Source organism: Sander lucioperca, chromosome 11, assembly GCF_008315115.2.
Source record: "Sander lucioperca isolate FBNREF2018 chromosome 11, SLUC_FBN_1.2, whole genome shotgun sequence".
Lineage (NCBI taxonomy): Eukaryota > Metazoa > Chordata > Actinopteri > Perciformes > Percidae > Sander > Sander lucioperca.
The window spans coordinates 40,327,345-40,341,326 of record NC_050183.1 but is presented as its reverse complement, the minus strand read 5'-3'; the positions used below and the strand labels follow the sequence as shown (position 1 = coordinate 40,341,326).

At 44.2% G+C, this 13,982-nt stretch overlaps 2 protein-coding genes across 5 annotated transcripts in view; both read right to left on the bottom strand.

Moving 5' to 3' along the window:
• Positions 1–2,112: 2,112 nt before the first annotated feature.
• On the bottom strand, positions 2,113–9,605 carry serpinc1 (serpin peptidase inhibitor, clade C (antithrombin), member 1). 4 transcript variants are annotated; one of them, XM_031312021.2, is made up of 9 exons: positions 9,492–9,605; positions 8,248–8,666; positions 6,901–7,116; positions 4,947–5,084; positions 4,538–4,756; positions 3,965–4,139; positions 2,530–2,594; positions 2,258–2,423; positions 2,113–2,173 (listed from the first exon to the last, which is right to left on the bottom strand). In XM_031312021.2, exons 2-9 carry the CDS (start codon positions 8,602–8,604, stop codon positions 2,163–2,165), a joined length of 1,347 nt encoding a protein of 448 aa, XP_031167881.1. In that variant the 5' UTR covers positions 8,605–8,666; positions 9,492–9,605; the 3' UTR covers positions 2,113–2,162. The 4 variants fall into 4 exon arrangements, with proteins under 4 accessions (XP_031167881.1, XP_031167882.1, XP_031167879.1 ...); XM_031312022.2 differs by having other exon boundaries at positions 2,143–2,166; positions 2,251–2,423; XM_031312019.2 differs by lacking the exon at positions 2,113–2,173 and having other exon boundaries at positions 2,183–2,423.
• Positions 9,606–11,469: 1,864 nt separating this feature from the next.
• The window catches only part of stil (STIL centriolar assembly protein), a 25,531-nt gene continuing 23,018 nt past the window's right edge, over positions 11,470–13,982 (bottom strand). The window contains exon 17 of the mRNA XM_031312015.2: positions 11,470–12,172. Coding sequence (XP_031167875.1) covers positions 11,650–12,172 — 523 coding nt within the window. The 3' untranslated portion in view covers positions 11,470–11,649. The remainder of the gene's footprint in view (positions 12,173–13,982) is intronic.

Below are 13,982 nucleotides of genomic sequence, written 5' to 3'. Positions count from 1 at the left end.
CACGTATTTCATGACTTTGTGGTAATGTCTGAAGTTCTACCATTGACTCTGTAACTTGGTTACCTTGTTTCAAGCCATTCTAGCGTGGTATAGAAAGCCTGCAGGAAGCCTCACCTCGATTCGTGCCAGTTCTCATTAATATTCAACGAGCTAAGCTGCTCGACTCTGATTGGCTAACAGCTAGCCAATGAGAGCCTGGCTATCAGCATCCTTTACTCAGTGCAACTGGGCGAGCTCATGAATAGTAATGAGCTCAGGCAGCTTTTCGATGATGTTCACGTCGCGTAATTACATCACTTCATAACGTTCCCATGGCAACAGGGGGAAACGGCTGCTCTTGTGTGAAGTAAACTCAACATTTTTCATCTTTCTGCTAAGATATATGGGACTTCTTTGCAACAAAAATGCGGGGATTATGAAATCATGCGAGCCCCGCATATTTTGCGCAGAAATCGGCAATTTATGCGGCGAAAGTGTGCCGTGTTTGAAAAAATGCGGCCCCCTGAAATAAATATGCAGACTTTGGCTGATTATGCGTTGAATTATGGGATGGCATAATCAGGTTTTTCTGGAGGGACTGATAACACAAACACATATGGACCTAGCATATTTCCAAATATCAGTTCCTCCAGGATTTCGCGGCCTTTTCTGAAATTGTTGCGGCCCAAAAGGCCTGACTTTGCGGGAACTTTTGTAAAAAATTGCGATAAAAGTTGCGATGTCTTTTGTCTGTTTGTTGCAATGAAGGTGCGGGAGACAGAGAAAGTTGCGATTTTGTTTTTTTGTATAGTTCTTTAAAAATAAAAAGGAAAGTTGTTTTGGGGAGAATAACATGACTCTGGGATGAGTTGTCCTAGTAACCAAAGAGGCTCAGGATGCTGCAGATGTTGGTAGAATATGAACATGACCGGTGGATTTAAGACACAAAATAATAATTTATTGAATTAATCAAATATGAACATATCTGTCAGTAGCTTGTTGATCTTTACATTGTTAGTTCATTTCCTAACCTGGCCACACACACACACACACACACACACACACACACAGTGCGTCTCACTATCTTTGTGGGGACCCGTCATTGACATAATGCATTCCCTAGCCCCTTACCCTAACCTTAACCCTTACCCTCACCCTAACCATAACCTAATTCTAACCCTAATCCTAAAACCAAGTCTTAACCCTCAAACAGACCTTTAACCTTGTGGGGTCCAGCATTTTGGCCCCACAAGTATACTGGACTCCTGGTTTTTGGACCCCACAAATATAGTTAAACAAGAACACACATACACACATATACACACACACACACTAACCTGGCCTGGGACACACATTCATACGGTTTGATAAAGGACTTATTAGACGTTAACTTATCATTGCACTTACAATAACGAGAGTAGCTGTCCTCAATTTAGGTCATCGTGTCGTCTCATCTGCGGTTTTTCCTGCATCTACCGTGTGTGTGTGTGTGTGTGTGCGTGCGTGCGTGTGTGTGTGTGTGTGCGTCAGTAGCGGGGGGAACTGTATGAGCAGCAGCCCCGCCCGCTGCAAACAGCCGACAGGATTGAAACTGCAGCCGCTGACTTTATAGTGAAAAATTGTTCCAGCGTTCATTGATGTTAAAATGTCTACAGGTTGGCAGGACGGTCTGAAATGTTTTGCACACTGTACGTTTTGTTGGTAAATGTGAGACGTTTCGTCTTCATAGGAAACCAGCTCTCTCTCTCTCTCTCTCTCTCTCCCCGCTGGGTCAGTGGCTCTCAGAGTCACATTACACTGACGTAAAGTCTGACACGTGGGACTGCTGGGATTGGTTGAAGTTGCGGGAAACTCCGGTTATTGGTCAAATTTGCGTAAAAGTTGCGGTGATTGGTCAAAATTGCGAGTCGCACCAAAGTCATGGTGATTGGTTGAATTTGCGTGAATTGGCGCGATCGCGACATCGCGAAATCCTGGAGGGACTGAAATATACAAAGAAAAATAATTTTGTGTGGCAGGGCACCTTTAAACTAAAAGGATCTTACTCTTTAACTAAAAGGTCTATCTCTGTAGGCATCCATCCCATAATGTTGTCAGACACAATAATCTGAGTCTGTCAGCAGCAACAACAGAACTTTTAGTGGACGCTGACTGATGCTGAACATTAGTCCTGTAGGGTTAGGTTATTGGCTGCTGGCTGGTTGCTATTGGCTGCTGGCTGGTTGCTATTGGCTGCTGGCTGGTTGCTATTGGCTGCTGGCTGGTTGCTATTGGCTGCAGGGGTCGGCCACCCGGGCGGTGAACAGCAGCGCGTTGATGCTGGACTCTCTGATGAGCAGCAGGAACGGCCGATCGGCGAGGAAAATCTCCCGGTTCAGGTTGATGGAGCGCCCCACGGCTACCACGGCGCTGGCTGCTGCCGCCTCGCTGCCCTCCTCGTTCACCTGGAAACACAAAACATTTCCTCAAACATTCCCCATTTCCTCCCAGGCCGACACCAACCATTGGCTACATCTGACTGTCTGATCTGACTCTGGATCAGGGACTGACCTCCAGGAACGCTTTATGGAAAGCATCGGAGATGTGCAGAACGTCACTGCCATCCTCCAACAACCCTGAAACACACACACACAGACACACACACACACACACACAGAGACGCACACACACACACACACACAGACACGCACACACACACACAGAGACGCACACATACACACACACACACACACACGCACACAGAGACACACACACACACACACACAGGCGCGCACACACACAGAGACACACACACACACAGACATACACACACAGACACACTTTATTAATCACTCAACTTCACAAAATCTAAACCAGATAAACCAGGTGAGTTGAGTGTCCCTGCCTGTCTCACATAAGTCCCCAGGCTGATATATATAAGCCCCGCCCCTCACCTGGCAGGCTGATATATATAAGCCCCGCCCCTCACCTGGCAGGCTGATATATATATATATATATATATATATATATATATATATATATATATATATATATATATATAAGCCACGCCCCTCACCTGGCAGCCTGATATATATAAGCCCCGCCCCCTCACCTGGCAGCCTGATATATATAAGCCCCGCCCCTCACCTGGCAGCCTGATATATATATATATATAAGCCACGCCCCTCACCTGGCAGCCTGATATATATAAGCCCCGCCCCCTCACCTGGCAGGCTGATATATATAAGCCCCGCCCCCTCACCTGGCAGGCTGATATATATATATATATATATATATATATAAGCCCCGCCCCCTCACCTGGCAGGCTGATATATATAAGCCCCGCCCCTCACCTGGCAGGCTGATATATATAAGCCCCGTCCCTCACCTGGCAGCCTGATATATATAAGCCCCGCCCCCTCACCTGGCAGCCTGATATATATAAGCCCCGTCCCTCACCTGGCAGCCTGATATATATAAGCCCCGCCCCCTCACCTGGCAGCCTGATATATATAAGCCCCGTCCCTCACCTGGCAGCCTGATATATATAAGCCCCGCCCCCTCACCTGGCAGCCTGATATATATAAGCCCCGTCCCTCACCTGGCAGCCTGATATATATAAGCCCCGCCCCCTCACCTGGCAGGCTGATATATATATAAGCCACGCCCCTCACCTGGCAGCCTGATATATATATAAGCCCCGCCCCCTCACCTGGCAGGCTGATATATATATAAGCCACGTCCCTCACCTGGCAGCCTGATATATATATATATAAGCCCCGCCCCCTCACCTGGCAGGCTGATATATATATAAGCCACGCCCCTCACCTGGCAGCCTGATATATATAAGCCACGCCCCTCACCTGGCAGGCTGATATATATAAGCCCCGCCCCCTCACCTGGCAGGCTGATATATATAAGCCACGCCCCTCACCTGGCAGCCTGATATATATATAAGCCACGCCCCTCACCTGGCAGCCTGATATATATAAGCCACGCCCCTCACCTGGCAGGCTGGCGTCGTCGGGGCTGAACAGGTCGGTGAGGCCCATGGCCTGCAGCTTCTCCTTCAGACTGAAGGCGTCCTCCAGCCTGAAGCGCGGGACGGAGACGGAGACGGTTGTTTCCTTCATCTCATCCATCCAGCGGGTCAGTTTCTTCAGGTCCAGACTCTCCTCCACCTAAACACACACACACACACACTATATAAACACACAATATATACACTAAAACACACACAACACACGCTAAATACATGCAACACAACAAACTAAAACACACACAACACACACTGACACAACCAGACTCTCCTAACACACACACAACACACCATATAAATGTAAACACACACAACACACACACAACACAGACACTATAACACATACACACTACATATCACACAACACACACATTATAACACACAACATCCATCCAGAAGGAATCTTCTCCATTATGTTGTAGTTGTCGGGGGTCATTTGGGGACCAATCACACTCGGGGCACCAAAAGGGGATCAAACCCTTTGAATCCCAGTCTGGAGCGGTTGGTGGGCCCCCCCCCCCCCCCAGGTGTGCAGGTTACCTGGCTGAGTGTGGTGTCTCTGCCGGGCAGGATGATCACCATGGTGATGTCGTCTCCGCGGTACGGCATCTCCAGCAGCTGGACGTGGTCGTCGGGGAAGGACCGGTACCGGAAGCGGGTCTCCTGGTACATCATGTGGACCGGGCAGCGCCGCTCGCCGCTCACCTGGAACTCTGACGTGTACACGTTGTCCACGTCAAACTTGTTCTTCCACTGACCCTGGGAGGAGACACACACACACACACACACACACACACACACACACAGACACACACACACACACACACACACACACACACACACACACACACACACGGTGTTGGCTTAGTATATATAGTTTATAGATATATATAGTATATATATATATATATAGTTTATATATATATAAATAGTTTATAGATATTAATACCTTGAAGTAGATGGTGTTGACGAGGACCAGCATCGTGTTGGAGTCCAGCGATCCGACCGGCAGCGTTTCCTGGATCAGATTCTCCGTCTTGTTGGAGATCCAGTTGTTGATGGTGACGCGTGCTGCATCCGGGTTCTCCTGTAGAACCACAGAACCCCGTTATTACAGACACAGAACCCCGTTATTACAGACACAGAACCCCGTTATTACAGACACAGAACCTCATTATTACAGACACAGAACCCCGTTATTACAGACACAGAACCCCGTTATTACAGACACAGAACCCCGTTATTACAGACACAGAACCTCATTATTACAGACACAGAACCTCATTATTACAGACACAGAACCCCGTTATTACAGACACAGAACCTCATTATTACAGACACAGAACCTCATTATTACAGACACAGAACCCCGTTATTACAGACACAGAACCTCATTATTACAGACACAGAACCTCATTATTACAGACACAGAACCTCATTATTACAGACACAGAACCTCATTATTATAGACATAGTCTCTTCTAGCCAGACCTTCCTCCACAGCTCTGTGGAGGAAGGTCTGACTAGTCCACACAGCATGCACAACCTGCTCTGGTTTATTGGTATTTCTTTAAACCAATCACAATCATCGTGGGCGGGGCTAAGCTCCGGACGGAGCCACGGTGCCTCTGCTAAATAGTCTCAGGAAGGAACTTGTTTTGGTGGAACATGTGGACGTTCTAAAGTAGTTTTAGTCGTGCAACAGAAAACTCAGATTGGACAGATAGTCTAGCTAGCTGTCTGGATTTACCCTGCAGAGATCTGAGGAGCAGTTAACCATAGTCCTCACAAATCAGCCGGAGGTTAGAACACCAACACAGAGACACAGGAAGGGGACGGACATCTGGCACCAGAGCAATACCGGAAGTGGAACGTTGAGGATTTGGACATAATATAAGTTATTAAATCTCAATCTTAAGCGACAAAAACGCTGAAGAAAATGTAGAAAAATGTCAATAAACCTCTAAAAAAAGCGTTGGAAGAAAAGGATCAAAGCCTTAGAGTGCTCATATTATGCTTTTTCCCTTTACTTTATTGTTACATTTCTTTTTTGTGCATGTTATAGGTTTACAAAGTGAAAAAGCCCAAAGTCCCCCCCAAAGGGACTTACCATCTCCAACAGAAAACACTGTTCACAAACTGCTCCAAACAGCTCTATTGTAGTCCAGCCTTTACTTCAGAGACACACGTTATAATGCTCACCTAGCTGCTAGCATGGCACGACTGACTGGCTAGTAGTCCTTACCTAGTTACTGTCAGGACCCTCATACTCTGCTCCTGACTGGCTAGTAGTCCTTACCTAGTTACTGTCAGGACCCTCATACTCTGCTCCTGACTGGCTAGTAGTCCTTACCTAGTTACTGTCAGGGCCCTCATACTCTGCTCCTGACTGGCTAGTAGTCCTTACCTAGCTACTGAGCATGTGCGACTGCCAACAAAGATGTTACAGCAGTGAGAGGTCTCACTCTGTAGCTAAAACAGAGACCTGAACACAGGGTGAAAAGAGGAGCTGCAGCAATGTGCAGTACAACAAAAATATGGTGTTTTTTGAAAATTAAACCATGTAAACCTATTCTGATATAACCTCTAAATACAATTATGAACCTGAAAATGAGCATAATATGAGCACAGAAAAAGTGTCAAAAACGCTGAACAAAACGTAGAAAAAAAACGGAAAACTGACAAACATTGGAAAAACCAACGCTGTAAAAGAGCGTTTAAAAAGTGACATAAATGTTCAAAAAAAACACGTCAAAAAATGTCTACAAAAGCATTGAAAAAAGGATCAAAACCATAGAAAAAAAAAAAAGTTAAAAAAGGCACTAATACAGTGAAAAGAAAGCGTAAAACATCAGTATCAGTGCCATGTTTCCCTGAGAGGAAGAGGAAGTGAGATCCGTTACCCTGAAGTTGAGCGGCAGCAGCTTGGCGCCGTACACCGTCTCGCTGATGTTCTGGTACGTCTCGCTGAAGATCAGAGACTTGTCTCCAAACAGCCGGTTGGCTGAGATCAGCTCCGTGGTCGCGTCCTTCTTCCGGTACAGACGGCAGTTGAGTTTGGCGAAGAAGAAGTGGACCTGATCCGACGTCTTCTCTTTGATGGTGTCGAACTGAAACACCTGCAGGCAGAAACACACGTTTCAGAGAGAGGGGAACTTCTGATGGGACAACAGTCTCGGAAACTGGTCCAGTACTGATAGTACAATACTGGTCTGTTAGCGTCACTAAAAGTTCTGTTGTTGCTGCTGACAGACTCAGATTATTATTCTAAGTGTGTGACAACATTATGGGATGGATCCCTACAGAGATAGACCTTTTAGTTAAAGAGTAAGATCCTTTTAGTTTAACATGAAACAGCCCCGAAATCACCATCACCAAACACCACCAGACTCCATGTAAATAATCAGGACTTTTATCATTGTAAAACACACTTCATTCAAAGTGGACAGAAACTAAATCAAACTACCAAAAGCCGTCTTGGTTCATCTTTCCACTGTTCCAACAATCACCACTCTGGTTTGGTTGAAATAAACCCTTAATTCACCCATTTACATGTGGAGATATACTGGCTCTATACACGCTAAAAGTCCTGATTATTTACATGGAGTCTGGTGGAAATATGCTGGCTCTATACACGCTAAAAGTCCTGATTATTTACATGGAGTCTGGTGGAAATATGCTGGCTCTATACACGCTAAAAGTCCTGATTATTTACATGGAGTCTGGTGGAAATATGCTGGCTCTATACACGCTAAAGTACTGATTATTTACATGGAGTCTGGTGGAAATATGCTGGCTCTATACACGCTAAAAGTCCTGATTATTTACATGGAGTCTGGTGGAAATATGCTGGCTCTATACACGCTAAAGTACTGATTATTTACATGGAGTCTGGTGGAAATATGCTGGCTCTATACACGCTAAAAGTCCTGATTATTTACATGGAGTCTGGTGGAAATATGTTGGCTCTATACACGCTGGTCTAGTTTAGTTTGGTGATGGTGATTTCGGGGCTGTTTCATGTTAAACTAAAAGGATCTTACTCTTTAACTAAAAGGTCTATCTCTGTAGGGATCCATCCCATAATGTTGTCAGACTTAGAATAATAATCTGAGTCTGTCAGCAGCAACAACAGAACTTTTAGTGACTCTAACTGCTGCTGAACATTAGTCCTGTAGGGTAACAGCTTGGTTCTGGTTTAATACTGGACCAGTTCCAGACTCAGAAACATGGAGAACGTGGTCTCTGACCTGCATGATCTGCTGCAGCGTGCGGTTGCAGGCTCCCAGTTTGGTCATGGCGAAGGCCGTGGAGATGCTAATGGGGGACATGAAGATGTTGGCGTCGGGGGTCTTACTGAGCGCCAGCTGCTTGTAGAGCGCCAGGGCGAAGCGCCCGTTGGCCTTGGAAAGCTCCCACACGCGGGGGTTGGTGGAGCTGGGGATGGCCTCGGGGGCCGCCGTGGGGCCCTCAGGCTCCGGGCTGCGGTAGATGCAGTGCGGATACAGGCCGAGGTCTTTGGGTTTGGCACTGCAGATGTCAGGAGGGACGGCGAGGGAGGCGAGCGGCAGGATGGCCAGAACCAACAGCCAATCAGGAGCCCTCATTCTGCACGGATATACGTTTCTGCTTCTCTTGGTTTATTCTGGTTTTCTGGTTGGGATCCAAACAGAGTTCATAAACACCAGAACATCTACCGATTCTGATTAAAAACAACATTCTGAGCAGATTTCTGTTTGTTAACGATTATTAATAATTATTATTAATATTAATATTATGGATTAGAACATTACAATATTTATGCATTTTTTTTTTTTTACAGAAACATAAACTGTTACTTTATTACTTTTAGCTAACTATTAATATAACACACACACAGAACACACACACACACACACACAGACACACACACACACACACACAGAGACACACACACACAGAGACACACACACACTGAACAACACACAGAGACCCACACAAACACACCCCCCCCCGTTGTAAAGTCCAGTTACTCATTACCCCCCCCCCCTGTGCTGCTGTTACTGGTTTAATTCATCGTTTTAACTCTGAATTCATCACGTTAAAACTCAGAGATAAAAACAAGAAGATCAAACTCTGAGTCCTAGTTTCTGTTATTCTGACGTTTCTCTCAGAACTCTCAAACTAAACTCAGATATTAAACTGTTAAAATTCCTCACATTCAACGTTAACGTCCGGATTCAGAGCCAACCACACACACACACACACACACACCGTGGAGTCACAAACTAGAGATTAAAACAAGAACACAGACCGAACACTCAGAGTAGCCCAGTTTAAACATGACTAAGAGGGTGGCTGTGTTTACAGTCCATCTAGTTAAGTTGTCTTTATATTTGTATGTAGCTAAAAGCTGATTTGAAGGAGTCCTCTTCTATTCATATGTCTGTTTGCAGCAGCGCTGCATTCAGGGAGAATCACAATCAGAGAGGAGGATTAAGAAGTTAAATCTTACCTGATCAGACGCAGCGTCGAGTGGTTTCAGAGTCAGGTCAGTGTCCCGCAGAGCGCTGGGACGTCCCAGCAACCTTTGAGACATTGATCCTGTTGGTCAACAAACATGTGGACCCGCAGCAAACACCTGGAGCCAGATCCCCGATCAATAACTGGGACGCACGCCGAGGCTGCAAGAAGAACTCGTTACGCAACAGAGAGCTGCTGGAAAACGCACTCAACTATATATTTATATATATATAAAAAATGGAGCTTGGCATCACAAACTGCTTTTTAAAGAGAGTTTTACCTTGTTTAATATTTGGAACAAAAAGTCAGAATATTGAGAAAACAAATGAGAAATATTTGGGGAAAAAAAAAAAATCAGAATATTGAGAAAAAATTAGAAAAAAAGTCTGAATATTTCGAGTAAAAAAGTCTGAATATTTGGGAAAAATAAGTCGTAATATTTTGAGAAAATTTTTTTGAATATTTTGAGAAAATAAGTCGGGATATTTTGAGAAAAAGTCGTATTATTTGGAGAAAAAGTTGTAATATTTTGATAAAAAAAAGTCTTAATATTTGAGAAAAAAAATTGGAATATTTGGGAAAAATAAGTCGTAATATTTAGAGAAAAAAAGCCAGAATATTTTGAGAAAACAAATCTGAATATTTGGGAAAAATAATTCGTAATATTTTGAGAAAAAAAATTCATAATAATTTAAGTAAAAAATTCAGATTTTGAGAAAAAATGTTGAAATATTTTGAGAAAAAAAGTCTGAATGTCGTGAGAAAAAGTTGAAGTAATAATATGAATATTTTAAGGAGAAAACGTCAGAGTTATATTTATATTTGGGTATTCTCAGGTAGTTGCTTATATAGAAGATCAAAGTTAGCATTTAATATCCTGAACTTCTGGATTTCAAACTAAAGTTCAACATTTAAATTCTCCATCCCATAATGTGGGACTGTTCCTTTAAAAGCTGTTTAATATTTAAACATAAACATGTAATCAGGTATCAAAAGTATTAAGAAAAGTTTTATTTGTGAAATCATAAATATTGAAAAAGAAATATGTGCAAAAGACATTTCACATTAAAACAGGAAGTGACGACAAAATAAAAGCTCAAACACACATTTCATAAAAACACACAAACGTCTATAATAACGTCTGATAAAATGTGTGAAAACAGACAGAACCAGTCGGACCAGTAAACCCCCACTCATTTAAAAACAGGTTTTAAATGTTGCAGCCGGTCTTTGGTGAGTCACACTGAAGATGGAAGATTTCCACACTTTGCACCTTGGACACACCAGACTCCATTTAAAAAAGGACAGTTTTTAGAATCCTCCAGCAGCTTTCAGATGACGTGTCTGAACAGCAGCTGGTTTCCTGAATGTTTGGCTCTTGTCTTTCACACCAGACTCCATTTAAAATAGGACAGTTTTTAAAGTCCCCAGCCCCAACAGACAGCCAGTGTTTTCGTGTATGTCCTAGTCCACTTTGAGTCCGATTACTGGAGTGTTTACATACCAGACTCCATTTAAAAAGTAACAATTTAGACACAAAAATGCGTCTAAACTGCAGCTGGTTTCCTGAATATTTGGCTCTGGTTTTTCTTTACTGAACACACATTGGACACACCAGACTCCATTTAAAATAGGACAGTTTTTAAAGTTCCCAGCCCTTAACAGACAGACAGTGTTTTGGTGTTTTCCCAGTCCTCTTTGAGTCCGATTACCGGAGTGTTTCCATACCAGACAACCTTTAAAATCTGACCGTCTATAAAGTCCTCAGCACCTTTCCGACAGCTGGTGTTTTGGTCGCAGTGTTTTGACACCAGACTCACTTTAAAATATGACAATTTTTAAAATCTGCCAGCCGCTTGAAGAAATGAGTAAGAGCAGTTGTTTCCCTGAATGTTTGGCTCTCCTTTCCCTGCTGAACGCACTTCATACACACAGGACTCCATTTAAAATGTAAATAAATAAGAGTTTTCATAGTCCCTAGCACCTTTCAGACTGCTGATGTTCTGGTGTTTGTCCCAGGCCGTTCCCACACCAGACTCCATGTAAAAAGGAACTGACTTTAACTTCATCAGCACCATTCAGACAGCGGCGTTTTCCCACCAGACTCCATGTAAAAACCAGCGTATTTGGTTCTCTGGTTGTGTGTGGAGTCAGAAGAGTTTGGGCAGCTGTCTGAGGCGGCTCAGGTCCAGGATGTTTCCCACTGACCCCTCCGTCTGGCGGCTGCTCGCCCTCACTAAAGATGGACGCCCGTTGGAACAGTTCTCCTTGTTGGCTTTGTTCCCGCTGGCTAACAGCTGCATTCTGGGCCGCGGGTCGCGGATCAGCTGACTCTGCGGGAGGAGCGGCTGGCGAACATCTTCTTCCTCTTCCTCTTCGCCGTCCTCTTCCTCGATCAGGCCGTACCGCCTCATGTACTTCCTGGTGGCCAGGGACATGTTGCTAGGCGACAGCAGGGAGTGGTTGGAGGTGGAGTTGGAGGCGGAGACTGTTTGGGGGGCGTGGCCTCCCAAAGACAGCTGGCTGAGCTGAGAGTCGCTCAGGTAGCGCAGGGCGATGGCGTTGGCCTCCAGACTCAGGTCCACGCTGGCGCCCGGGAACAGAGCGCTCGCCGACGCCTCAGACACGCTCAGTCTGGACACAACAGCCGCAGGGTTGATGGCCGCCAGAGTGCTGCCAACACACACACACACACACACACACACAGAGAGAGAGACACACACACACAAATATTAAACTATGTAAACACACAAAATATTACTATATTTATAGTGTATAATATAGTAATATTTTCAGAAAAAGTCTGAATATTTTGTGAAAAAGTCTGAATATTTTGTGAAAAACTAAGTAAACACACAGAACTGTTAAACTCTGAGTTCATTGGGAACTAGTCTCAGTTGTAGTTAGTCCACCAGAGGACGCTGAAAGGCTGAGTTTAACTGAGTCCTGTTCCAGACTACTCTGAATTATACGGCGTTTGAGCTGCATTCATGCGTTTGTTATTTTGTAGCTGAATATCTCATTTGTTGGGTCTAAATATGAATGAGGATAATGTTAGAGATATTGAGAGGCTTTCTATGGTTACAGTTCTAGTGAGGAATCGTCAAAAACACGTTTTATGGCGCCCGGATGGCTCAGTTGGTAGAGTGCACACCCATATATAGACATAGGTGTGATTGGCAAAGGACAAAAAAGCAGGAAAATATACGGCGCACCCATGACGCTGCGACAGCCCCCTCCCCCCCTCATTTTTAAAAAAAAAATAAACCATTAAATGGCACTTTCTGGAGAGTTTTGTGCGAAGAAATGGAGAAATTGAGTCTTACATGATATGTAGGTATTAGGGCATTTAGCATTTACATTACTGTTAATCAGTCATCACTTGATTACACATTGCATTACCTTGTTATAATATAAATAATAATAGTGCCACATGAAGAGACAGTGCAGCATATGACAGTAGCAACAGCTGAGAAGATTTGGGTCTGTGGTGACCAGGTCCACCTCACACACACTTCCTTCTCCTATTCTCTCTCCTTACTACCACACCCACACACACACACACCCACACCCACACCCACACACCCACACACACCCACACACACACACACCCACACACACACCCACACCCACACCAGCCCACATTACCACGCCCATGCAGCCCCACCCACGGACATTTACGGATTTTTAAACATTTAATGTAACTGGCAAACAATGCTTTCTACTTTTTAAAGAGCACACGTTTATAACTAATTTTTATTTATGCCGTTTGTATGCTGTTACTGTCATTCTCTACAGTATGTAGTATGTAGTATGTATGTTGTCACTGTCTGTTCAATTGTCCGTGTTTCTCTGTTGACACTGTACATATTAAGTTATAACTCTAACTCTGCAATTGAAATGTTTTTTATGGCTGTCTGTGATTATACTTCAGGGTTTTTCCTTGCTCAGAATTTGTCTTTGTGGGAACACACAAAGCAGGGGGGGGAGGGGGTCTGGGGGTCCTCCCCCAGGACATTCTGAGGGTAAAAGACTTCAATTCCTGCATTCTGATACATTTTTAGGCACCAATTTATGGTAAAAATGTCAAAATTCTGGTGGCAGGTAACAATTCAAAATACAAAATATAATGGAATATTATTATATTCAGTAGTCCAGTAAGGAGGCTTTCACATCCGGCCGGATACAACAACACTTGACCCTAAAGTCCAGTTGTTTGTAGGATTGACTTAGGCTACTTAATCAGTGATGTTGAATATAGCCTAGAGTGTAACGGACCACCACAGTTCATACATACATGTGAACCGCAGATTAATTGCAGAGTTTAATCTACATAGTGTAAAACTACTACGTGAATGGGGCACAGCAGAAAGACAGAGCAGAGCGACGCTGCTTGTTCAGGGTTTTCATGTGTACTCCTGTAGGCCTACACTTTGCATCAGGTGTTAAAACCAACTGTACCGAATTAGACTACTATTTAACG